A 27665-nucleotide genomic window follows, 5' to 3' on the forward strand; every position below is an offset into this window, starting at 1 on the left:
CAACCACCCTAGATTCTCCTGCCATCCACTTGTACTCAGGAACATTTACAGTGGAAGCTTCATGTGCAGTTTAACTGGACAATCCTAACTTTCCAACCCTCTTCTCCACAGATCCTCATAATAACAAATGTCAATCATAAAAAGGATGATGGGGAACCTAAACAGTGAGAGCGCGGGAGGGAGGGGATGGCTAATCATCATGGTAAACCACATGGGGCAGATTCCTGCAGGTATTGTCCATGAAATTAGAGAAGCTTAGGTGTGTTGGAGAGATTTAAAAAAACACAAAGTAATTCATTTGACTATCTTTTCACTTGGACTATCTTTAATCGGACTTTGCTGGACTTTATCTTGCACTGAAAATTATTCCCTTTGACATAGAAACATAGAAAATAGGTGCAGGAGTGGACCATTTGGCCCTTCGAGCCAGCACCGCCATTCAACATGATCATGGCTGATCATACAAAATCAGTATCCCGTTCTGGCTTTTTCCCCATATCCCTTGATTCCATTAGCCCTAAGAGCTAAATCTAACCCTCTCTTGAAAACCTGTGAATTGACCTACACTGCCTGAGAATTCCACAGATTCACAACTCTCTGGGTGGAAACGTTTTTCCTCATCTCAGTCCTAAATGGCCTACCCCTTATTCTTAAACTGTGACCGCTGGTTCTGGACTCCCCAAACATCGGGAATATTTTTCCTGCATCTAGCCTGTCCAATCCCTTAAGAATGTTATATGTTTCTATAAGATTCCCTCTCATCCTTCTAAATTCCAGTGAATACAAGCCCAGTCAACCGATTCTTTCATCATATGTCAGTCCCGGCAATTAACCTGGTGAACCTACACTGCACTCCCTCAATAGCAAGAATGTTCTTCATGTATCTGTACGCTGTGGATGGCTCGATTGTAATCATGTATGGTGATTTTAAATTAGATAAACAAATAGGCGCAGTGGTTAAGTCCAGCTTCTTTCACCTAAGGAAGCTGGCAAAGGTGAAGCCCATTCTCGAGCGGCAGCATTTTGAAACAGTAATTCACGCCTTTATTTCATCTTGGCTGGATTACTGTAACGCGCTCTACTCTGGAGTCTCACGAGCTTCGTTGGCTCGTCTCCAGCTGGTCCAAAATGCTGCCGCTCGCCTTTTAACCGGAACTCGAAAGAGGGAGCACATTACGCCAATTTTGGCCTCCCTTCACTGGCTCCCAGTGCACTTTCGAGTTCATTTTAAAATTCTTTTATTTGTTTTTAAATCTTTGAATGGCCTCGCCCCACCTTACCTCTCTGAGCTGCTCCACCTATATGCTCCTACCCGGTGCCTCAGGTCAGCGGATCAGCTGCTCCTTGAGGTACCAAGTTCTAAGCGGAAGCTCAGAGGGGATAGAGCCTTTTCTGTTGCTGCCCCGGCACTCTGGAACACCTTGCCGCTGCAGATCAGACAGGCCCCTTCACTGTCCATCTTTAAATCCTCCCTAAAAACTCACTTTTATTCACTGGCTTTCGACACTGGCTGAGACATTGTTCCTGTTTTAGTGCTTTTAATGTCTTTTAATTTTTACTGTTTTTATAGTCCTGTCGTCTTAATGGTTTTAGTAGTTTGTAATAACTTTTTGTTGACTTCCCATGTACAGCACTTTGTGGTAACTGATGTTGTCTAAAAGCGCTTTATAAATAAAGTTATTATTATTATTATTGTCTTTCTGCAGACTGGATAGCACGCAACAAAAGCTTTTCACTATACTTTGGTACACGTAGCAATAAACTAAACTAAACTAACTCAAGGAGCATCTGAAGAGAACCTGGATAGATGACATTTCGGGTATGGGCCCTTCTTTAGAGAAGATGAAGTTAGATAAGGGCTAGGAGATAATCAGGAAGACCGTGGAGATAAACCGGGAAGCAGAATTGAAAATGGAGAAGTTGCTGAAATAAATTGTAGGTACCATTTTAACATGTTTAACTAGTTAGGTAATTATTGCAAATGCAAATCAAAAATTAGCTACAGAACCTTATTTTTCAAAATGTATAAAAGCTATTTTCATAGAGGTTTCAGAGGAGAGTCGATTTATTTCAAATGCAGGCTCACCTTTGCAGTTTTAATCTCTTTTATCACAACCTGTGTGCTGTGACCTTTGTCTTTAACCAAGAAAGCTTTTCCAAATGCTCCTTTACCAATCTGCCTGATTACGTCATATTTATCCATTGTGTTAGATAATCTGTCGCAAACCTAAAATAGAAAATACAGTTTTCTACTTATGAACTTAAAGGTCATTTGTATTGTGGGCTTTACATTAGTAGAAAAGCCACAATTGTCAAAATTAACACAAAATGTCAAGAGTCAAGAGTGTTTAATTGTCATATGTAACAACAATAAACAATTAAGTTCTTACTTGCTGCAATTGCTTACTTGCCCGTAAGCTCAATTCGCAGAGATGAATGTACACTAATCAATAATACAATAAATTATCAATAATACTTGGTAACTTTAAACCACAACTGGTTTGTAGTGCAACCAAAAGCACGCCCGTGGAAGATCATAGTTGCTGAGGTTAGTGTTGCGTGGTGCCGTAAAGCTTGGTTCCTACATAGTCAAAAGTTGAATTTGGGTAGGCAGTATTAGGCTACTTTTATGAAACATTATTATATCACTCAGCTTTTCCTGAGGCATTGTACAATTCTAAAAATTGCAATGATAATGTCATGAAGTTAACAGCCTCCCCAGATAAACATTCATGAATTTCCAACCTATATTTTAATCTCGAACTAAAGATAACCTACGAACAAAGATCCTAAGGAGAAACAAGGAACTGGGGATACTGGTTTACAAAAAAAAGACACAAAGTGCTGGAGTAACTCAGCGGGTCAGGCAGCATCTCTGGAGAACCTTCTTTAGACTGACCCTACATTTTGTTTTTCGAATCATAGAGCCATGAAGCATAAAAACAGGCTCTCCATCCTACCACATCTCTGATGATAACTAGGCACCTATCTACACTAATCCAATTGCCTCTCTCACATCCCCAATAATTCCTCCCCCTCCAAATAATCCTTCCCCATCCAGTCTTGGTTCTCCTGCCACCTCTGTACATATGTGGAATTTTACAGTGGCCAAATAATTTGACAACACATACATTTCTAAGAGCTTGGAGGAAACTAGAGCACCTGAATGAAACCTATGTGGTCACAGAGAGAACATACAAACTCCATAGAGGCAGCACCCAATGTCATCATTGAATCCCAGTCTCTGGAACTGTGTGAGGCAGTAGTATTAACAAGAACATTTTTGGCAACAGTCATTTTTAAACTCCTTCAGCCATTCCTTGGATCACTGGCCCAGTTGATTAAGATCCTGCGGTAAACTTGGGTAACATTCTTCACTGTCCACTATACCACCAAATATAGTGACATCTGTAAACTTACTGACCACGCTACCTATGTTGACATCCAAATTGTTAACATAAATAATGGACCAAGCACCTATCCCTGTGGTACACCACTTATTACAGGCTGAGAGTCTAAAATACATCTTCTACCATCACCCTCTGCCTCCTTCCTTCAAGTCAATTCTGCATCCAATTATCTAGCTCACCCTGGATCCAATGTGATCTAACCTTCCAGAGCAGCCTACCATGAGGAACCTTGGCAAAGGATTTGTGATATATTTTAGCTGCCGTTTCAAAAGCAGTCAACCTTAAACGATCCTGTGCTTCAGATAGAGTGGAGAGGGCGAGAGAGAGGAGAGGGGGAGATATAGAAATTAGGTGCAGGGGGAGGGGGACCGCCATTCAATATGATCATGGCTGAGGGGAGGGGGACAGAGATAAAGTGGAGGTGGAGAGAGTGACAGAGATGGAGAGACGGAGAGAGTGGAACAAGAAACGAGGGGCAGGCAGGGGAGCAGAGTGACAGTGAGTGTAGGGAGAGAGAGGGAGGGCGTGGAGAGAGAGACAGAAACACAGATAGGAGAGAGAGTGGAGGGAGACAGAGAGATGGAGACAGAGAAAGACAAACAGGGGCACAGATAGAGAGAGAGTGTGTGTGGAGGAAGGAAGTGCAGGTTTATATCGAAGTTGGACATGAGCACAGGATGGGTGATGTTTCGGGTCGGGACCCTTCTTCAGAGTGGAGACAGAGAGGAACGAGGGAGGATCAATTTACAATCTGATGGGCGGACTGTGTCAGTTTATGTGTAGGAAGGAACTGCAGATGCTGGTTTAAACCGAAGATGGACACAAAAAGCTGGAGTAACTCAGCAGGACGGGCAGCATCTCTGGAGAGAAGAAAATGGGTGACATTTTGGGTCGAGACCCCTCTTCAGTCTGAAGAAATGTCACCCATTCCTTCTCTCCAGAGATGCTGCCCGTCCCGCTGAGTTACTCCAGCATTCTGTGTCTATCTGGGTCAGTGTATAGCTGGTTACCATGACGACAGCCACAGTCAGAGCGGCCGGGCTTCCCGCCGTGTCCCTCTCCCCCTCCTCTCCCCTCCTCCCCTTCCCCATCCCCATCACCTTACCTGACCTGACCTGACCTGGCCTGGTCCCCGCCACCGGGCCCAGATGCAGCTCCAGCCTCCGTCTGTCCGTCTGTCGGTGGGTCGGTGAGGGCCCGGCCGGGGCTCCGCGCGGGGCATCCTGGATCTTGTAGTCCCGCTCACCATGGCAACCGATGCCTGCGGCTCACACCCAACTACAGCCCCCGGCGTGCACCGCGGCCCGCACCGGCACCTGCCGCCGCCCTCGGCCAATCAGGCAGCGAGCGCAGCTTCAGCCCATCAGCCCAGACTATCTCCCACCTCCACACATGCGGACCGTCCTCATAACATAGAAACATAGAAACATAGAAATTAGGTGCAGGAGTAGGCCATTCGGCCCTTCGAGCCTGCACCGCCATTCAATATGATCATGGCTGATCATCCAACTCAGTATCCCGTACCTGCCTTCTCTCCATACCCCCTGATCCCCTTAGCCACAAGGGCCACATCTAACTCCCTCTTAAATATAGCCAATGAACTGTGGCCTCAACTACCCTCTGCGGCAGAGAGTTCCAGAGATTCACCACTCTCTGCGTGAAAAAAGTTCTTCTCATCTCGGTTTTAAAGGATTTCCCCTTTATCCTTAAGCTGTGAATAAGGATAAAGGGGATAAGTGACATAAGTGACCAGGATTTCGCCCCATCAAGTCTACTCCACCATTCAATCATGGCTGATCCATCTCTCCTTCCTAACCCCATTCTCCAGCCTTCTCCCCATAACCTCCGACACCTGTACTAATCAAGAATCTATCTATCCCTGCCTGAAAAATATCCACTGACTTGGCCTCCACAGCCTTCTGTGGTAAGGAATTCCACAGATTCCCCACCCTCTGGCTAAAGAAATTTCTAATCCCCTTCCGAAAAGAACGTCCTTTAATTCTGAGACTATGACCTCTAGTCCTAGACTCTCCCACACTAGTGGACCTGTTGGATATCCTGGTATACAGTTCTCACACACGTTTAGAGGCCACTATAGATTACGAGGACAGGCAGAACCTTTTTCCTAGGATGAAAATATCAATGACTGGAAGGCATGATGAGGGAGGGATAAACCTTAAAGAGATATACATGGCAAGTTTTTATTGCTGAGATGGCAGTGGGTACCTGCAATGTGTTGCCGGGAGTAGAGGCAGATACGATATTGGTTTTCAAGAGACTTTTGGATAGGCACATTATGCCTTTTGGATTGCACAAGTGCCTGTTCTTATGGTGTAGACAAAAAATGCTGGAGAAATTCAGCGGGTGAGGCAGCAGCCATGGAGCGAAGGAAATAGGCAACGTTTCGGGTTGAGACCCTTCTTATGGTGTAGTGTTTTATGCTTACATCCTCCTATCTTTAGATCTACACTCTGGCAGTGTCTGACACTCTTTTGTTTCCTTGTCACCCATCTGCCAATCTCCCCCACCACCTGCATCCACCCATCACTTGCCAGGCTTTGTCCTACCCCACCTCACTTTTCCAGCTTTCTCCCCCCTACTTCATCAGGCTGAAGGTTCCCGACTAAAACATCGTCTGTCCATTCATCCACCAATGCCGCATGATCCGCTGACTTCCATCAGCATTTAGTATTCTGTTTGCATTGTCTTTACAGTTGCATAACCGTACTCTGCGATACAGACAACATCCAGCATGCATGCGAGCTGGTTTTGAATTTATTTGGTAGTATTTTAGTGGATCACAGCACATGTACACCTGGCTGACAACTATCCACAACTTTGTCACAGGTTTTTCAGCAAACATTGCTGAAATGCAACATATTTTGCAGATGCTTCTCTCTGCTTGCTCTCTGGGCATCTGTGAATAATACAATCACGGACAAGCTTCTTCAACCATATTGCGGCACTCTGATTCAGCGGTAGAGTTGCTACCATACAGTGCTTGCAGCGTCAGAGAACGGTTCGATCCCGACTACGGGTGCTGTCTGTACGGAGTTTGTATGTTCTCCCCGTGACCTGCGTGGGTTTTCTCCAAGATCTTCGGTTTCCTCCCACACTCCAAAGAGATACAGGTTTGTAGGATAATTGGCTTGGTAAATGTAGAAATTGTCCCTAGTATGTGTAGGATAATGTTAATATGCAGGGATTACTGGTCGCCGCAGACCTGGTGGGACGAAGGGCCTGTTTTCGCACTGTATGTCTAACCTAACCTAAACTATTGGAGTTCTCTCAGACTCCAACCCAAGTCCAAGTCATTAGATTTAAGTAAGCATTACCTAGTTAAACATTTGAAGCAACCTTCACGTATCCATCCATCAGCATGGATTTGCAGGGATCAAGTAGCCTCCATGTGACAATGACTTCTCTCTATGGTTTGATAATGTCCATGTGTTGTTAGAAAACATATGATTTGAGAAAGTTCTATTTGGAAGACAGGGTGTCCATTTTCATTGAAAGAAAAAGCTTGGATTAGTATTACAAAATGTGAATAACATTTAATACATTATCAATAAATCTTAAACCAGCAGAGCACTAACCAAAAGTAATCACCAGTGATCTAGTGCTTACTCCCACAGTAAAGTATTACCATGGTCTGGTGAACAGCTCCCATTAGTGGAGATCGCTTGCAAATTGTGAAGCTAGAGGAAGGAATGTGGGTGGAAGGGGGAAGGGGTCTAGTTTAACAACTCACAAATCCTCAATCCTTTTGTCACACATTGTCTTTTTATCTCTGACCTTTGTTCACCGCCTGCCTATCAACCACCCCCCATCTCACCTGCATTAATCTATTACCTTCCAGCCTTCATCCTATCTCTCTTCCTGTTTCTTTGCCCCACATCTACAATCAGTCTGAAGATGGGTCTCGCCCCAAAATGTCACCTATTCATGTTCTCCAGAGATGCTATCTGACCTGTTGAGTCAAGAGTCAAGAGTGTTTTATTGTCATATGTTCCAGATAGGACAATGAAATTCGTGCTTGCTGCAGCACAACAAAATATGTAAACATAGTACATAACGGGAGAAAAAAAGTTCAGTGTGTATATATCAACATATTTTTTTTAAACCTGACAATCTACATCTGACGACCAAAACAATTCAAATGAAAATAAATTTAATTTGTAACATTGAGATCAATATCAGCACTTTAAAGAGTGTTCTCCAGCAACTTCTTAATTTCATCCACCCAGTCTGGTTCATCATCTTCCTCAAAGTCCCTGCAACAGAGAAACAGGTAGACACATTACACCAGCAAAGGACCATTTCTGGACCCATTTCATTCAGTCTTGGTCACAGTGGGAGTCGCAGGGGGTAGACAATCTATCACGGGGATCGATCCCACTGGCTCCAGACAATCCTGGAGGACAATGCACTCACTGGGGTAAGGAAACCGAACAGTGCTGAGAATTTGAGTGTACAATGTTGAGGCAGCAAGTTGCAGCAGTCACATCTGTCTACTCCTCAAAGCCCCTGAAGCTCATCGACCATACTAATCAACCATGGAGATGATATGGAGTATTGGGAAGAATGTGCTCATTAATGGAACAAGGTTGAGTGGGAATGTGGGAGGGAGATAGTGAGAGGAATATTAAGAATGTTGGTCTGCAGATTGGGATTGAAATTGTTTCGAGGAATATTAAGAAACTTAATTAATTAGACAACCTAGAAGTGCCATTGAATTGGATGGTTGTTTAAGAAGGAACTGCAGATGCTGGAAAAATCGAAAGCAGACAAAATATGCTGGAGAAACTCAGTGGGTGAGGCAGCATCTATGGAGAAAAAGAATAGGCCACGTTTCAGGTCGAGACCCTTCTTGAGTCTGAAGAAGATTCTCAATCCGAGACATCGCCCACTCCATTTCCCCATCGATGCTGCCTCACTCGCTGAGTTTCCCCAGCATTTTTTTTGTCTACATTGAATTGGAGGGAATTAGTTTAGAAATTGGAAGATGATTGTGACAAAAAGATATTGCTCTTGCTGGACCAGGTGGCAAGTGCATCTTTCTGGAGGGTCAATTGAATGGAGTTGATGATTTCCACCTCGGTAATTATTTTGCAATATCTGGACTACATTAAGTTGTCCAACAGGAAGAGTGGGTACAAATTAAACTCTTAGAAAACCCAACTGTATGTTGGAGTGTACCGTACATTGTGTTATAGGATTTGGAAATAAGCATCTCAATGAGATCGGGGTGGCTTCTGATGACAACCAGAGGACAGAGTTTGCACTTCAGCGCGGGCCCCTGCTCCACTTCATAAGACACCTTCCACACTACAAATGTTTATCCAGAAAGGTGGAAATGCTCTTGCCCACTGAGCCTTCTCAACGCAGTTGCTGAGGTTTTCTGCAGCATTGCCCGAATGATGTTTGATCTTACGTGTCTTCATCATCGGATCTGGGCTCGGATCTGTCTGGATCCAACTGGATAGTTTCCATTTCACCGTCGACATCATCAGCCTTTCCGGTGTCAGCTGAGAGTGGGCCCATGAGATAGGTTGCAGACACTGGAGAAACAAGCTCGGTTAGTCCGTTTAAACATTAATGGCAGAAGATTATTTTCCAACCTTGTGCTCACATTTAGTGCCCTCAGCCCTTGTAATCAGCTGACTTGCTATCCACATACTCATGAGGACAGCCAGGTATTATTGCAGCCATCGGTAAACAACGCACAGACCCGCACAGCCCTCTTCTCCAGTGTCTGTGTAATAGGAGCACAAAGTGATACTGTACAGCATAGAAACAGGCCCGTCGGCCCTTCTTGATCATGTTGACCAAGTTGGCAGAGTGGGATACCCCCATTTGGCCCGTATCCCTCGAAACCCGTCCTATCCATATATCTGTCCAAATGTCTTTTAAAGTCGTAATTGTATCCGTATCTATAGCTTCCTCTGGCAGCTCATTCCAGATACAGACTACCCTCCGAGTAGAAAAGTTGTCGTTAAGTCCCTCTTACATCTCTCCCCTCTCGCTGGATAGGTGGGCACAGGTGAGAGGTGAAAAAAAGATAATGAGAAAGAAATGTAACCATTTTTCATTTGTAACTCTAATTCTTACCTCCTTTATTTATCGTGTAGGTCTTAGAAGCCAGGTTTGTGTTAATATTCTGTAAGAAATTAAGAACTGTTTCGGGAGGTTCTTGGTTCCATTCTTTTCGCAGATTGATTTTTGGAAACACTGAAACACCGTCACCTAATAAATAGCAAGATGTTAATATCACCGTATAGAGTCATGGAGTGATACAGCATGGAAACATGCCCTTCGGCCCTACTTGCCCACGCCGGCTAACATGTCCCATCTACACTAGCCCCACCTGCCCGACTTGGCCCATATCCCTCTAAACCTGTCCTATCCATGTACCTGTCCACATGTTTCATAAATGTTATGACAGTACCTGCCTCAACCGGCAGCTCGTTCCATACACCCACCATCCTTTGTGTAAAAGCAGTTACCCCTCAGGTTCCTGTGAAATATTCCCCACCCCATGCATGAATCAACACATTCCCACAAGGATTTGTAAAGATCAGCACTCTCCAAAGCAGTAGCTATAAGTTACCGCGGTGATCTTCGCCAGCGGTGAGGACTGACGAGAGCGGTGCATTCTCAAGGATGCCCAGCACCGTGTCCGGAGGGAACTCATTCCACTGCCGTCGAGCAGCCTCCCCACGGGCTCTGGAACTGTGTATCACCGCCTGCTCCCCTCTGGGCGTCACTGTGAATGGGGGGGTAAAGACAACTAAACAAGTTGGAAGGTGAAGGGGAGAACCCGATTACACAAACCATGCAATTTTATTCCGTCACGGTTATTAATCCCAGCTCTTCACGTTCAGGAAAAAGAACCGTTTAATGCCTAATTTGGTTGATCAGGTTTCTCTTTTTATGATATGATGTCGACATTGTTAAGGAAACGACAGAGGAATCTCCATCCATTGAAAACTGCACCGGTAGAACTGCTGCCTCACAGGATCAGAGATCCAGGTTCGATCCTGACTACGGGTGCTTGTCTGTGCGGAGTTTGTACATTCTCCCTGTTACCGCATGAGTTTTCTCCGGGTGCTCCGGTTTCCTCCCACATTCCAAAGACGTACGGGTTTACAGGTTAATTGACTCCAGTAAATTATTAAATTATCCTTAGTGTGTGTGTGCATGTGTGTGTGTGCGTGCGTGCGTGCGTGCGTGTGTATGTGTGTGGGTCAGCATAGACTTGGTGGGCAGAAGGGCCTGTTTCCATGCTGTATCTCTGCTTCTGTAACTGCACTAACCCGCATAGTTCCTCTCACTCACTGCAACTTGCCTCACATCAGAAATCTGCTCAAACTCTAGTCACATTTTCAAATATATAAAAATTGATGCAGAGAGCACTATTTGTCGTTTTCTTAACAATGTTAATCACAGCACAAAAAGAAAAAGATGATCAACCAAATTAGGCATTAAACAGTTCTTTCTCCTCTTTCTCCATAGATGAGGCTCTCACTAGGGTCTCCTCGATATCCCGCAGCTCCGCTCTTGCACTCCCTCTCGCCCAGTCGTAAGAGGACAGAGCCCCCCTTGTCCTCATCTTACACCCATCAGCCGACGCATACAGCATATAATCCTCCAACATTTTCACCACCTCCAACGGGATCCCACTACTGGCCACATCTTCCCATCCTCCACCCCTTTCTGTTTTCCGCAGAGACTGTTCGCTCCGCAACTTCCTGGTCAACTCATCCCTTCCCACCCAAACCACCCCCTCCCCAGGTACTTTCCCCTGCAATGGCAGGAGATGGATGCAACACCTGTCCCTATACCTCCCCCCTCCACTCCATCCAAGGACCCCAACAATCTTTTCAGGTGAGGCAGAGGATTACTTGCACCTCCTCCATCCTCATAGACTGTATCCGCTGTTCCTGGTGTGGACTCCCATATATCAGCGAGACCAAGTGCAGGCTCGCAATAGTTTTGCTGAACACCTTCGTTCAGTCCGCCTAAACGTACCTGATCTCCCGGTTGCTAAACACTTTAACTCCCTCTCCCATTCCCACACTGACCTTTCGGTCCTGGGCCTCCTCCATTGTCAGAGTGAGGCCCAGCGCAAATTAGAGAAACAGCACCTCATATTTCGCTTGGGCGGTATGAACATTGACTTCTCTAACTTCAAGTAACCTTTGCTTTCCCTCTCTCTCCATCCCTCCCCTTTCCCAGTTTTCCAACCAGTTTTTCTATCCCCAATTACATTTTATCTCCGTTTCCATTGTTGTTAACTCCTCCAAGCTAACAATGATCTAATCTACATTTGCCTTAATCTCCATTCCCTTTGTCCTATTTTCACACCTTACACTATGTATCTTCCCCTCTCCTGACATCAGTCTGAAGAAGGGTCTCGACCCAAAACGTCACCCATTCATTCTCTCCAGAGATGCTGCCTATCCCGCTGAGTTACTCCAGCATTTTGTGTCTATTAACAGTATTTTATTATTTGATTGATTGAAAGATACAGCGTGGAAGCAGGCCCTTCGGCCCACCAAGTCCATGCCAACCATCGGTCACCCGTTCACACTGGTTCCATGTTATCCCACTTTCTCATCCACTCCCTACACACGAGCGACAATTTACAGAGGCCAAATAACCTAAATATCCTCATGTCTTTGGTTTGTGGGCGGAAACCCACGCGGTCTCAGGGAGAACGTGCAAACTCCAGAGAGACAGCACCCAAGGTAAGTATTGAACCCAGGACTCTGGCGCTGTGAGGCAGTGGCTCTATCAATAACAGGAAAAGACAGCTGATAGGATATAAAAATAGGAAGTCCAAAAATCAAATATCTCAGTAAGAATTACGTGATTTGTCTACTTTAAATTTTCAAGTAAAATCCAAATTATTGCAATATGTCAATGTCAATATTGTCATCAATGGGACAAGTGCAAAATCTGTGCAGCCTGTAAAAGATGCCAGTTACACCTGGCCAATTGGCACATGAGGAACAGATTACAGAGCATCTAACAGATTACTTCACCTTCCATTTGAGAAGCAGTTACTTCCAATGTTTTTTGCGCCAGACCCGTGGCGATGTTTTTGCCTTCTGCCGCATTCCATTTCCGAATGGCTGGAGATTTCTCTGTCGTTTCCTTTACAATGTTACGTCATATCATAAAAAGAGAGAAATTATCAACCAAATTAGGCATTTAACAAATACTGAGACTAGGATATGATTAACCTCACATGGATCCCCAAATCAGCACTTCAGAGTCAGAGTCTTGCAGTGTGGAAACAAGTGCTTCGGCACAATTTGCCCACACCAGCCAACATGCCCCATCTATACTAGTCCCACTTGCCTACATTTGGCTCATATCCCTCTAAACCTGTCCTATCCTGCCTAAATGTTTCTTAAACCGTACAATCGTATCTGCCTCAACTACCTCCACCGGCAGCTCATTCCATACACCTACAACCCTTTGCATGAAAATGTTACCCCTCAGGTTCCTATTAAATCTTTTCCCCTTATCCTTCAACCTAAGGTCCTCTGGTCCTCGATTCCCCTACTCTTGATAAGAGGCTCTGCAATCTACCCAATCTATTCCTCTCATGATTTTCTACACCTCTATAAGAACACCCCTCATCCTCCTGCGCTCCAAGGAATAAAGTCCTAACCTGCCCAACCTCTCCCTGTAGCTCAGGTCCGCGGGTCCATAGAATGGAGTTGAGGCCAGTTCATTGGCTATATTTAAGAGGGAGTTAGATGTGGCTAAAGGGATCAGGAGGTATGGAGAGAAAGCAGGTACAGGATACCGAGTTGGATGATCAGCCATGATCATATTAAATGGAAGGGCCAAATGGCCTACTCCTGCACCTATTTTCTATGTTTCTATGTAAATCATTTCAATTTAGAATTTTAAGTTGTGGGCCTGCTCTTGTCCCTATCTATAATTATCTTGAACCTAATAGATCGGTGGTTGTTGGTCTCAAAAGGCTCATCCATGAACACTTCATCCACTTGCCCCTCCCAATTTCCCAAAACTCGATCAAGAGTTGCCCTCTCCCATGTCGAGCCCTCACCTATTGCCAGAGGAAACTCTCCTGAGCACATCTGACGGGTTCCACTGCGTTTAAACCTTTCGCACTCTAACATTCCCAATCAATGCTGGGAAAATTAAAACCCCCGACTACGACAACCTTATTAGACCTGCAGCTGACTGCAATCTCCTGTCACATTTGCTCTTCTAATTCCCGTGGACTATTTGAGGGCCTGTAATACATTCCCAAAAAGATGATCATCCCTTTCTTCTTCCTCAGCTCCACCCATATAGCCCCACCAGATGAACCATCCCTAATGTCACCCCTGACCACTGCTGTGACATCTCCTTAACCAATAATGCAACCCCCCCCCTCTTTTACCCTCACCTCTATCTCTCCTGAAGCATCTGTAGCCTAGAACATTGAGCTGCCAGTCCTGCCCCTCTCTTAACCAGGTTCCTGTAATGGCAACAACATCCCAATCACCTGTGCCTATCCATGCCCCATGTTCATTGAAATATGTGCAATTTAAACCACCATTCTTTCCTCACTCTCTGCCTTTCTCCTGCCTATTCGGTCCTCCATACTTACACTCATCATCCTCCACATCAACTTCTAACCTCACACCTGCCTCGGTCCTGCATAAACTAGATTGCATCCCATTGGCAATCTAGTTTAAACCGATCCGTTATCACCTCCAGTGAAACACATCTCTGGATATTTCTGCGCCATTATCAAACTACGGACAATGAGAGCTGGTAACATTTACCAGAATCACCAGAGAGCACCAAAATCTTAAGTCAGACTAGCCGGCTGAAAGTGCCACGATTTTGCTTTGCTCCCTTCTTGCACTGTGAGGTAATATTGGCAATTTCCCAATCATCTGGAAGCAATCCTGGCTCCAGTGATTCTTGAAATATCACTATTAATGCCTTCACAATCTCTAAAGCTGCCTCTTTCAGAACCATAGGGCACAGTCTAATGCAGCAAGTGGGGAAGGGTCTCACATACTCCCAACTTGTCGAAGGTGGGAAGGCTTTGAGATGCAAGAAGCAGATCACTCACCCCAGGATACCCAGCCTTGACCTTAGCTCAGAGCCTCCGTATTTCTGGCTGGTCAGTAACTAGTTACAGGTCAACCCCAGGATACTGATGGTGGGCACTCAGTGACTGTAGCACCACTGAACCTCAAGGTTAGGCTCTCTCTCCCTTTCTCTTTGGTTGGAATATTTGTGCCCACAGCAGTCATACAGCGTGGAAATAGGCCTTTCCGCCCAACTTGCCCACGCCCACCAACATGCCCCACAGACTAACCCACCTACCCATGTTTGGCCCATATCGCTCGAAGCCATTCCTATCCATGTACCTGTCCAAATGTATTTTAAATGTTATAGTACCTGCCGCAACTATCTCCGCTGGCAGCTTGTTCCATATACCCACCTGCCTCTCACCTTAAAACTATGTCCTCTGTTTCTTGATACTCCTACCCTGGGAAAGTGTACATTCACCCTGTCTATTCCCTTCATGTACTCCACTATAAGATCACCCTCATCCTCCTGTGCTCCAAGGAATAAAGTCCGAGCCTTCCCAACCTCTCCCTACAACTCAGGCCCTCGAGTCCTGGCAACATCTTTATTAATCCTCTGCGCTCTTTTCAGCATGAACACAATACAAATGCAGCCATGAGATCTTGTTCAACTGTGACATAATGTCTTAACTTCTATAGTTTAGAGATAGATCATGAGAAGCAGGCCCTTCGGCCCTCCGAGTCTGCGCCAACCAGCAGTCACCAGTACACCAGTTCTATCCTACACATTGGAGCAACTTACAGAACTCAATTAACCTACAAACCCGCACGCCTGTGGAATGTGGGAGGAAACCAGAGCACTCGGTGAAACCCACGCAGTCACAGAGAGAACGTACAAACTCCACACAGACAGCACCCATAGTCAGGATCGAAGCCAGGTCTCTGCTGCTGTAAGACATCAACTCTACCGCTGTGCCACTGTTCTGACCCTTCTATACTTTAATATTACGGCATATTACGCCAAGAGTTTATACAAACCATGTTCCCTTTGCTTCCACTAGCTCCAGCAGAGTGTTCTCCACATTTACTTGCTACACCGCCTGGGAAAGACCAATACATGGATTGAATCAGCACCTGGAATAAATCTCACTATTCGGTATTTGAATAATGCACAACAGAATTTCTAATAATTATTTTTTTTTAAATTTAATTTAAAAATTATACTTTGTTGAAAATAAAAAATAGTTCATACACAACAAAACCCGTGCAACACTTCATATATTCTCAGTGTCTGTACATACCTTTCACAACTTTTTTTTGTTTAGTTGGTGTGGTTCTTTTCTTATTCGTTGTCGCTTCACTGAATTCCTGTTTCACCATCTGTGGAAGCAGGTTGATTATAATGATGAAGCCGAATAAAGTTACAAAAATAAGAAAAAAATTAAAATAGGTTTCAGGGCTAGCTTACAGTTTATATTTAGTGTCAAATTAGGCTTGTCTAAGGTTGCAGTGTGTGGGATAATAAATACCATAACATTGTCTCCCAAGTGAGGAAGTGACAACAAGGAAGAGAGACATAGCTAGTCAAATCTTTGAAGTGAGATGCCATAAAGCAAATGACCAATGTTTATGGGGGAGGAGGTGATAGAGGAAGAGAGACATAGTTGGTCACAACTTTGAAGCAAGAGGCAATAAAGCAGATGGCCTATGTTTATGAGGGACCAAATGACAAAGAAAAAAACAGGGAAGTGGAAATAAAATGAACTAAAGCAAATGGCCAATGTTTTTAGTATATCTTGTACCATGTAAACAAAAGGCCTTTGATGTGATGCAATCTGTGGAAACCTTTTCCTGTACCTCTGACATGATTAATGTCTGTGGAATGTGCTAAGGGGACAAAAAAACCCTATTTAAGGCAATGTAATTCTGTTGTTCAGAGAAGAGGACCGAGGACAGTTGAGTGTCTACATTGGTCACTTAGCTGGAATTCTCGCTCCCTTCCATCGGCCGATGTTAAGTAAAGTTTTGAACTGGTCTACCAAACAGTTTGTGTGGTGTCTGTTTATTAAGAAGCGAACCTGGTTTAGTTGTTATAAAAGTAACTTTTTCAATAACAGGTGCCACAATCTGGAACTGTACACGTTTAAAGAACGGCCTTTCAAATACTAATGGATAAACATCAGATCTCCTCACCTCGGGTGATAAGTAATTGCGGATTAGCTTTGCAAAGCAACGCCTGGCAAGAATGGTGTTAATGGAGGGCCGATCCTTCGAGCTCCTCTTGAACATTTGTTTAAGGATGTAATGCAGCTCATAGGAGTACAGACTTGGAATTGGGGCGTAAGAGCCTTTACAAATCTTCAGTATGAGACTCTTCCAGCTGTTCGACTGGAACTAGGGAAGCAAAATAGTAAAAATAAATTCATTTGCAGAATATATGATGATCGTCACGGTGGCGCAGCGGTAACGTTGCTGCCTTGTAGCACTTACAGCGCTGGAGACCCGAGTTTGATCCTGACCACGGGTGCTGTCTGTACGTTCTCCCTGTGGCCACGTGGGTTTCCTCCCACACTTCAAAGATGTACAAGTTTGTAGGTAAATTGGCTTGGTATAAGTGTAAATTGTCCCGTGTGTAGGATAGTGTTAATGTGCGGGGATCATGGGTCGGTGCGGACTCAGTAGGCCGAAGAGCCTGTTTCCACACTGTTTCTCTAAACTAAACTAAATATTTGACAAAAAACCCATTGAAAAGCATGGCACCAGAGAGTAAATTACTCAACTAAATGAATCATTTGAGGCCAATTCTGGAGTATGGCGTACAATTTTGGTCGCCTAATTATAGGAAGGATGTCAACAAAATAGAGAGAGTACAGAGGAGATTTACTAGAATGTTGCCTGGGTTTCAGCAACTAAGTTATAGAGAAAGGTTGAACAAGTTAGGGCTTTATTCTTTGGTGCGCAGAAGGTTAAGGGGGGACTTGATAGAGGTTTTTAAAATGATGAGAGGGATAGACAGAGTTGACGTGGAAAAGCTTTTCCCACTGAGAGTAGGGAAGATTCAAACAAGGGGACATGACATGAGAATTAAGGGACTGAAGTTTAGGGGTAACATGAGGGGGAACTTCTTTACTCAGAGAGTGGTAGCTGTGTGGAATGAGCTTCCAGTGAAGGTGGTGGAGGCAGGTTCGTTTTTATCATTTAAAAATAAATCGGATAGTTATATGGATGGGAAGGGAATGGAGGGTTATGGTCTGAGCGCAGGTATATGGGACTAGGGGAGATTATGTGTTCGGCACGGACTAGAAGGGTCGAGATGGCCTGTTTCCGTGCTGTAATTGTTATATGGTTATATGGGTATTTTGTTTCACTCTGACCTGGTTAACCTATTAGCAACCGTTTGTCATGTACATTTACTCCTCTCTCAGAGATCTTTCCATCTCCTGAGATCCGGGAAGAGAAATCCATCTTTGATCGGAGGTAGGAAACCCAATCGAGACTGTCAGTGGCAAGATGTACCCAACCTCGGACGATTCATTGACTTCAATAGAACCAAATGCAGGAATAGATTAGCATCTGTACACCTCACCCAGTGCCGAGTAACCGAGCAAGATTATCCCTCTCCTCTCCATGTTACTAACATACCCCATTTGAAGATAACTCTGATGACCTTCAGGGTTCCCAAACTACTTTCATGCTTATCCGCGCCCCCGCATCCATCTATCACTTGCCAGACTTTGTCCCATCCCCACCTCTCTTTTCCAGCAATCTCCCCCTTAAAGGCCCTGTCCCACTTTCCCGAGTTACTCACGAACTCTCCCGAGTTTTCCCCTTGATTCGAACTCGGGGAATGTCGGGTAATGTCAGTAGCAGGCACGTAGGAGTCCGTAGATGTTCCGTAGCGGCTCGTAATGCCAGCCGTAGGAACTCGGGGCATCAGGTAAGTCGGGACATTTTTTCACATGTTGAAAAATGTCCACGAGTTAAAAAAAAAACCCCGAGTACCTACGAACAGCTATTACCGTAATTCCCAGAGTTTGAATCAAGGGGAAAACTCGGGAGATTTTGTGAGTAACTCAGGAAAGTGGGACAGGGCCTTTACCCCATCAGTGTGACGAAGGGTCCCGACCCAAAGCGTCGTCTGTCCATTCCCTCCACAGATGCTGCCTGACCTGACCCGCTGAGTTCCTCCAGCACTTTGTGTTTTGCTTATGATTCCAGCATCTGCAGTTTCTGGTGTCACCCTAAATATTTTCCCTGTTTACAGAAGCATATCAATTGTGATAGCATTTACTTACAGGATGCCGCAGAGCACAGATTTCATACAAGACACATCCCAAGGCCCAGATGTCACTAAAACAACAAAACAGATGAAAAGAGTGAAATGACTTTGGTACAATCTAATAATAACAGCAATTTTTATTGTTTCATCAGTGGAAATTGCAGAACTATTTCTACAGAAACCCTTCTACCAATAACCAGTTACATAGATGTTGGTGAGGCCAGATTTGAAATATTGTGTTCAGTTTTGGGCACCCTGCTGTAAGAAAGATGCCATTAAGCTGGAAAGAGTGCAGAAAAGATTTGCAAGAATGTTGCCAGAACTCTCTGGCCTGAGCTATAGGGAGAGGTTGGGCAAGCATGGACTTTATTCCTTGGAGTGCAGGAGGCCGAGGGGTGATCTCATAGAGGTATTTCAGATGATGAGGGGAATAGACAGGGTGAATGCAGAGAGTCTTTGACCTAGAGCAGGGGAATCAAGAACCAGAGGACAAAGGTTTAAGGTGATAGTGGAAAGGTGTAATACGAACCTGAGAAGCAACATTTTCCACACACTGAGGGTGGTGGGTATATGGAACAAGCTGCCTGAGGAGATAGTTGAGGCAGGTACTGTAACCATTTAAAAGACACTTGGACAGGATATGGATAGGAACGGTTTGAGGGGATATGGGCCAAACGCAGGCGAATGGGACTGGTGTAGATGAGGCATCTTGGGCAAGCATGGACTTTATTCATCAGGAGCTTTAAAACAAACCATGATATTGCACTGAAATAATTGGTTACCTGCCCATCACCAGACACAGTGCCTTCAGAAAGTATTCAGACCCCTTCACATGTTCCACATTTTGTTACGTTACACCCTTATTTTACAATGGATTCAATTCTTATTTGTTTTATCATCAATCTACACACCATACCCCAAAATAAAGAAGCAAAACCAGGTATTTAGAAATGTTTGCAAAGTAATTAAAAATAAATAACTGAAATATCACATTTACATAAGTATTCAGACCCTTTACTCAGTACTTTGTTGAGGCACCTTTTGGCAGCGATTACAGCCTCAAGTCTCACCCGCTGAGTTTCTCCAGCATTTTTGTCTTTTTTGTCTACCTTCCTTTGTCTTCATGGCTTGGTTTTTGCTCTGATATGCACTGTCAACTGTGGGACCTTATATATAGACAGGTGTGTGCTTTTCCAAATCATGCATAATCACAGCTTAAGGATAAGAGGGAAATCCTTTAAAACCGAGATGAGAAGAACTTTTTTCACACAGAGGGTGGTGAATCTCTGGAACTCTCTGCCACAGAGGGTAGTTGAGGCCAGTTCATTGGCTATATTTAAGAGGGAGTTAGATGTGGCCCTTGTGGCTAAGGGGATCAGGGGGTATGGAGAGAAGGCAGGTACGGGATACTGAGTTGGATGATCAGCCATGATCATATCGAAAGGGCCGAATGGCCTACACCTAATTTCTATGTTTCTATGTTTCTATGTCCAATCAATTTAATTCACCACTGGTGGACTCCAATCAAGTTGTAGAAACATCTCAAGGATAATCAATGGAAACAGGATGGACCTAAGCTCAATTTTGAGTGTCATAGTAAAGGGTCTGAATATGTATGTGAATGTGATATTTCAGTTATTTAATTTTAATTACTTTGCAAAAATTTCTAAACACCTGTTTTTGCTTCTTCATTCAGGGGTATTGTGTGTAGATTGATGATAAAAAAAAAAGTAATTCAATCCATTTTAGAATAAGGCTGTAACGTAACAAAATGTGGAAAAAGTGAAGGGGTCTGAATATTTTCTGAATGCACTGTGTGCATTGAAGTGCCTACCTTTTGTTGTTGTACGGTTTATTCTCCCAGATTTCTGGAGATACGTAGTAGGGAGTTCCCACGTAGGTATGAGCAAAAGCCAGGGGGCTGCGGACAGGAAAGCAAGATTACATTAGAGAGAATAACTTTTGAAAACATTCTCGATCATTCTAAAGCATTTGAGTGAGTATCTGAGAAGCAACCTGCAATGATACTGGATACAAGTTCCGGTGGGCGGCGCGGCTCTGGCCAGCAGCGGCCTCTGCAGTCTGTCCGCGTTTTATTATTTTCTGTCTGTGTTTTAATGTAGTTTTTGTTATTTTTTGTTGGTGTGAGTGTGTGGGGGGGGGTGGGGGTGTGGGGGGGAAACTTTTTAAATCTCTCCCTGCACTGGAGACCCGACCTTTTCTCGTCGGGTTTCCGTTGTCGTTGGGGCCGCAACGAGGAGCGGCCTACAACAGGAAGAAGCCGGGGACTCTGGTGCTACAACTCACCGTCGCCGTCGCGGGGCTGGCCGAGTCCGGAGCGGGTGGAGCGGTGGAGGAGCGCTGCTGCTGCTGCGGCCCGACCGGAGAGTCGGAGGCTCCAACGACAGGTCGGTGGACGGCGACACCGGGAGCCCGCGGCTCCCTGGAGGGAGACCGCTTTTCAGGGCTCTCGCAACGGCGACTTCCCCCGCCCGAGTTGCGGGGTTGAAGAGCTCCTGGAGCGGGGCCTGACACCACTGCCCCGCGCGGCTTGGAATGGCCGCGGGACTCTGCGAGCGCACGCCGGGGGCTCTAACACCAAGACCCGGTGTGCGACCTTGCATCACCCGGCGTGGCTTTAATGGCCGCGGGACAATCGCCATCGCCAGCCGGGGGCTTTGACTTTGACTCTGACATCGGGGGGTGAGAGAGTGCAGTGGAGAGATAAGTTTTTTTGGCCTTCCATCACAGCGATGTGATGGATGTTTATGTAAATCATGTTGTGTCTTGGGTCTATGTGTTTGTAATGTATGGCTGCAGAAACGGCATTTCGTTTGGACCTCAAGGGGTCCAAATGACAATAAATGTATCTTATCTTACAAAACAGATCAGCTGCTTCACACAAGCACACCCTGCCAAACAGCCCCATTTCTGCCATAAAATGTTATGATTCTATTGTTGTGTGCAAGCATGTTATTTCTTACACAATAAATTTGAAAGTGTGCAGAAGAGACTCACCAGGATGTTACCTGTGTTTGCGGGCTTGAGTTACAGGGAGAGGTTGGATAGGCTGGGACTTTTTTCTTTGGAACGGAGGAGGCTGAGGGGCGACCTTATTGAGGTGTACAAGATCACAAAGTGCATGGATAAAGTGAACGCCCAGTCTTTATACCCCCAGAGTAGAGGATTCTAAAACTAGAGGGCACAGGCTTAATCAAGAGGGGAAAGATTTAAGAGGGACATCGAGGGCAACTTTTTCATTCAAAGGTTAGTAGTCCATATCTGGAACGAGCTGTCAGAGGAAGCTATAGAATCAGGTACAATTACGATATTTAAAAGAACACATGAGTAACTCAGCGAGTCGGGCAGCATCTTTGAGGATGTTTCTGGTCAGGGTCCATCTTCAGACAACATCGCCTTTCCATGTCCTTCAGAGATTAAGACTGACCCGCTGAGCGACTCCAACACATTGTATTCTATGCAAGTTGTCAGCGTCTGCAGTTCCTTCTGTCTGACTTTTAAAAGACATTTGGACAGATATATGGATAGGGAGGGTTTAGAGGGATATGGGCCAAATCGAGGCAGATGGGACTAGCCCAGTATACCATCTTGGTCAGCATGGTCAAGGTGGGCCAAAGGGCCTGTTTCATTGCTCTTCAAATCTACGAGAGTTTCTAAAAAGATTTAAGATCAAAAGTATCACCTCAAGCTCCTGTTGTCATTGGGAATTTACCTCTTCAGTAGATGAGCAGAACCAAAGTCTCCCAGCTTAACCACTCCGTTCTTAGTCAGGAAAACATTCTGCATTTTGAAATCAAAAGTGAATCATTTTCATTACATTCTAACACATTGTGCGATTAATTCACTGCAATGGCCCGTGTCTTTTGTGCAGTGATCAGTTCACTATTTACAGATTACCAGAGGGTTCTTTTGTAACAGTATGCGTTGGAATTTACAGGCATCTCAGAAGTGTTTAAACCCAGATTTTCAAACGTTTAGAATTTTAGTTGTGATACCTTTTCAATATCAAATTATCAGTTTTATTACAAATGCATTACGAAAATTTAAAATATACCTGTATATATTTTCAATTAAACCAGGCAATAGTTTAAGCAGCTTATAGGTGGCCATCGTTACAGTTGAGGTCATTAATCGACCTGCAGCAGCCACTGAATTGTTGCGTGAATTGCCACTATTTTTATAAAATCTCACATTTTAATCTCATTCTTAAAGTGGAACATTCTCTGTTTGGTTCACTATTTCACCCATGAAAAGGAATACTTGCCTTAGTTTTAATGTCTCGATGAAGAACCCGTTTGTCGTGAATGTGCTTCATTCCAAGACAGATTTGCACAAACAGATTCAGTACCTGTTAGAATATTAACAAAACATGCTCCACGTTCACACTGCAATTGGGCAAAAGCTTCGTAAAAAGATTGCTGTACATCTCATCAAACTCACTATTCAACACATATAATTGATTTAAAGTAAAAGTTGAATTGACATCGCAGTGTAGGGCAATTGTTTCCACGCAGAGGGGGGTGGGTGTATGGAACCAGCTGCCAGCGAAGGTAGTTGAGACCCGCTGTGGGTCACAGCCTCTCGAGCCTGTCTCATCACGTAATTATTATAACTGATGACAGACAAGGATGTTGCCTAGACTCAAAGGCCTGAGCGAAACTAATCAGCTGAGCAGACTAGGACTTTATTCCTTGGAGCGCAGGAGGCTGAGGGGTGATCTTATAAAGGTGGATAAAATCATGAAGGGAATAGATAGGGTGAATGCACACAGTATTTTACCCAGGCTAAGGGAATCAAGAACCAGGGGGCATAGGTTTAAGGTGAGAGGGGGAAATTTAAATTTTAATTATAATTTAATTTAATTTTAATTTAATAAAAAAAATTAAATTTAATTTAAAGTTGCCCTGAGGGGCAACTTTTTCCACACAGAGGGTGGTGTGTGTATGGAACGAACTGCCAGAGGAGGAAGCTGAGGCAGGTACTGTAACAACATATAAAAGCCATTTGGAAGGTACATGGAAAGAAAAGATTTAGAGGGATATGGGCCAACAGATGGAACTAGCTTAGATAGGACATCTTGGTCAACATGGGTTGGTTGGGCTGAAGGGCCTTTTTCTGTGCTCTTTGATGCTATGACTATGAAAATTAAATTTTAACAAAGCACGGGCAGCCACAGTGGTGCAGCGGTAGAGTTGCTGCCTTACAGTGCTTGTAGCGCCAGAGACCCGGGTTCAATCCTGACTACGGGTGATGTCTGTACGGAGTCTGTACGTTCTCCCCGTGACCATGTGGGTTTTCTCTAAGATCTTCGGTTTCCTCCCACACTCCAAAGACGTACAGGTATGTAGGTTAATGGATAAAATTGTGTATGTATAACATTTTTCCTAGTGTGTGTAGGATAGTGTTAATGTGTGGCGATAGCTGGTCGGTGCGGACTCGGTGGGCCAAATGGCCTGTTTCCGCGATGTATCTCTAAACTAAACTAAACTAAACACACATACCGTTTCTTCTGGGAACAGTTGTTGCTTTTGCTGCAGGAGTTTCTGGGTGAGATCTCCTCCATCACAGTATTCCATCACTATATAGAGATGTCCTTCAGCTGTAACAGAAACCCGATGCATGTGGTATTCAAAGTGATGTGGCCGGCAAATTAAAATGACAACGAGCTACTGTCCTATTTGAAGTGATCATTTACTATCACAGGTTTATGTAGAAATTAATTGTATTTCACAAGAAATTCATCCCCAATTGGTATGACCAAGCATGATATATAGTCACATCAGATTGGGCAATTTCCTTGAGAATGGAAGATAGACAATGGCTAGACAACGAGGCTAGACAAATGACAATGCATAAACTCGGAGAAATTATCTCCAGAATTGAAGGCAGATAAATTCAAAAGTTGTTTGGAGTCGGTTGTTTGGTCGGGAAAGTGTAATGGTGAGAGTGTAAAGCATATGTTGGAGTGAAGGACAAGGGTAGTAGTTGCAAGGAAGCCTGGATGATGAGAGAAAATTAGGTTCTGGTCAGGAATTCTTAAGGGGTTGGACAGGCTAGATGCAGGAAGATTGTTCCCGATATTGGGGAAGTCCAGAACAAGGGGTCACAGCTTAAGGATAGAGGGGAAATCCTTTAGAATCGAGATGAGAAAAACATTTTTCACGCAGAGAGTGGTGAATCTCTGGAACTCTCTGCCACAGAAGGTAGTTGAGGCCAGTTCATTGGCTATATTTAAGAGGCAGTTAGATGTGGCCCTTGTGGCTAAAGGGATCAGGGGGTATGGAGAGAGGGCAGGTACGGGATACTGAGTTGGATGATCAGCCATGATCATATTGAATGGCGGTGCAGGTTCGAAGGGACGAATGGCCTACTCCTGCACCTATTTTCTATGTTTCTATGGTTCTATAGAAAAAGGAGGCAGCTGGTATCAAGTGTATCCCTGGAGAAGGTTCAGGAACCGGGGAGTGTATTTAACAATGACTTAGAGGCATTGTGCCAAATGTGACCAATTGGTAGTAGCCAAGAATGCCACCTTGGTTGGCATGAACGAGCTGGACCCATGGGCTTGCTTCCCTGCTGTATAGCTCTATGACTCTTCAAACACATACAAGATGTTCATGAATAAATCAAATAAGATCATGAGAAACCTCCTAAGCCAAAGGGTGATTGGAATAATATTGCCGTTGGTTTATTATTGCCAGGCGTATCGAAATACAGAGGAAAAATGCGTGAGTGCTATCCAGATACAACCAGGCCATACACGTCCACCAGATAGTGCAAAGAGAAAACTACCCGAGTGCAGAATATAGTGTTATATCGTTAAAACGTTCCAGCTTCAATAAAAAATCCAATGTCCGCGATGAGGTAGGTTGGAAGATCGGGACAACCCTCTAGGTTATTGGAGGAGCATTCAGTAGTCTGATTACAGAGGGGAAGAATGAGACGCTTAGCTTAAATCCACTATAGGGGTCCTGATAAATACACAATTGGAAAGTAGAACGCGTAGTTTAGTTTATTGTCACGTGTACTGAGGCATAGTGAAACGCTTTTGTTGCGTGCTAACCAGACAGCAGAATATGTGATTACACTCGAGCCGTCCACAATGTAGATACAGGATAAAAGGAATTCCTGGGATGATAGGAATGTCATATGTTGATAGAGTGGAGCGGCTGGACTTGTATACTCTGGAATTTGTATTGGGAGATGAGAGGGATTCTTATTGAAACATCTAAGATTATTCAGGGTTTGGACACGCTAGAGGCAGGAAACATGTTCCCGATGTTTGGGGGAGTCCAGAACCAGGGGCCACAGTTTAAGAATAAGGGGTAAGCCATTTAGAACGGAGATGAGGAAAAACGTTTTCACACAGAGGGTTATGAATCTGTGGAATTCTCTGCCTCAGAAGGCAGTGGAGGCCAATTCTCTGGATGCTTTCAAGAGAGAGTTAGATAGAGCTCTTAAAGATAGCGGAGTCAGGGTATATGGCGAGAAGGCAAGAACGGGGTACTGATTGGAGATGATCAGCCATGATCACAGTGAATGGCGGTGCTGGCTCGAATGGCCGAATGGCCTACTCCTGCACCTATTGTCTATTGTCTATTGAATAACATTTGGTGCAAGATAAAGTCCAATAAAGTCCGATTAAAGATAGTCCACAGGTCTCCAATGAGGACTGCTCTCAAGTTGGTGAGAACAAGTCTGCCGCTGTTTAAACCAGTTCTTTCAGTGGTTGTTTCAGCAGGAACACAAGGACATTGGCCAGAATACAACCACAGGAAGACAGATGCACAATTACCTCACCTTCAAACGAGTCTATAAATGCAACTATGTTGGGGTGCTTCATTGTGGCAAGTAGTACAGCTTCTCTCCTTGATCTTTGTAGTCCACTCGGATTCTAAACAGATAAAGTAAAGAGTGTATAGCCACATTCTCTGTTGAAAGACATTAATTGATATATAGTTTTTTAAAATAATAAATAGATTCTGAGTGCTTCATGCTGTATCAGATTGTTTTAACTTTGATGTAACTGTGTCAACTAGCGTACTGTAAGGACAGTGACGGAACCCGTCGGGACGTTCTGACAAATGGTCTTTGTCCTTGAACGTCGACTTGTTTCTATCTCCACAGAGGCTGCCTGACCCGCTGAGTGTTTCCGGCACAGTCTGCTTTGGTTGAGACTTCCAGTCCCTGCAGAGCTTGGATTAGCATTTACTGGATTTAAGTCACAACCAGTGAGAATATTGAGCTCTAACTCAGTCAGTTCCACTTGCCACTGACGTGGTGAGCAGGCCCAACACCAGACGTCCAAAACCAGCCTCCTACTTCAAGTTCTATCAGGGACGGAAAATTCCAGGCAGGAGGGGACAAGTTTAATGATGTGTTCACGGACCGCAGTGGAAATGCAGCATTCCCACCAACTCCTGAATTACTTCAAGTGGAAAAGCTAAATTTGGGATAGCGTCCTAGTCATATAGCACGGAAACGCCACCCATTCCTTAGATATGTTACAAAGATTACCTTCAGCAGCGCTGCAGTTCTGTCACTGGCCGTGTGCGTGACTTTGGCACCTATGAGGATGGGGTGGCGGGATTAAAATGCCGTTTTCTCCTGCCTGTCCGAGATATATTTTCTCGGGCTACTACCTGATGCTGAAAAATCGTTCCGACTGCCGTTCCCTGAAGTTTTTTAAAAAACGCAGGACAATGTAATCGCTGGAGTAAAATAAAAATCTACTTCTATCGCCGTCAATGCCGCCAACGGGACGGATCTCACATCGGGGACAAAACATAAGGTAAGTCATCTATTTTACATATATACTTGCTACTTAGGATTACTTTAATCAAAATTTAATCAGCAAAAATGTGATTAAGGCCCCATACGAAC

The 27665-nt window shown here is 44.5% G+C and overlaps 2 protein-coding genes across 8 annotated transcripts in view; both read right to left on the bottom strand.

Moving 5' to 3' along the window:
- LOC129698361 (serine/threonine-protein kinase Nek5-like) overlaps positions 1-7430 on the bottom strand; it is a 50341-nt gene extending 42911 nt beyond the window's left edge. For 2 of the 5 annotated variants that reach the window (XM_055637472.1, XM_055637468.1), the window contains exons 1-2: positions 4516-4618; positions 2087-2227 (exon numbers count right to left, since the gene is read on the bottom strand). In XM_055637472.1, the coding sequence (XP_055493447.1) occupies positions 2087-2203 (117 nt within the window). In that variant the 5' untranslated portion in view covers positions 2204-2227; positions 4516-4618. Of the gene's footprint in view, positions 1-2086; positions 2228-4515; positions 4630-6745 lie in introns of those variants that run through there. The other 3 variants (XM_055637470.1, XM_055637469.1, XM_055637471.1) reach the window with 3 other exon arrangements.
- Positions 7431-7569: 139 nt separating this feature from the next.
- The window catches only part of nek3 (NIMA related kinase 3), a 30522-nt gene continuing 10426 nt past the window's right edge, over positions 7570-27665 (bottom strand). For 2 of the 3 annotated variants that reach the window (XM_055637473.1, XM_055637475.1), the window contains 14 exons: positions 26583-26676; positions 24284-24381; positions 23047-23130; positions 22495-22562; positions 20596-20682; positions 18778-18832; positions 16676-16876; positions 15784-15862; positions 15521-15582; positions 12458-12569; positions 10021-10176; positions 9522-9656; positions 8845-8971; positions 7570-7684 (listed from right to left, as the gene is read on the bottom strand). In XM_055637473.1, coding sequence (XP_055493448.1) covers positions 7615-7684; positions 8845-8971; positions 9522-9656; positions 10021-10176; positions 12458-12569; positions 15521-15582; positions 15784-15862; positions 16676-16876; positions 18778-18832; positions 20596-20682; positions 22495-22562; positions 23047-23130; positions 24284-24381; positions 26583-26676 — 1428 coding nt within the window. In that variant the 3' untranslated portion in view covers positions 7570-7614. The remainder of the gene's footprint in view (positions 7685-8844; positions 8972-9521; positions 9657-10020; positions 10177-12457; positions 12570-15520; positions 15583-15783; positions 15863-16675; positions 16877-18777; positions 18833-20595; positions 20683-22494; positions 22563-23046; positions 23131-24283; positions 24382-26582; positions 26677-27665) is intronic. The other variant, XM_055637474.1, reaches the window with a different exon arrangement.

Source organism: Leucoraja erinacea, chromosome 6 (assembly GCF_028641065.1).
Source record: "Leucoraja erinacea ecotype New England chromosome 6, Leri_hhj_1, whole genome shotgun sequence".
In the NCBI taxonomy this organism is placed as follows: Eukaryota; Metazoa; Chordata; class Chondrichthyes; order Rajiformes; family Rajidae; genus Leucoraja; species Leucoraja erinaceus.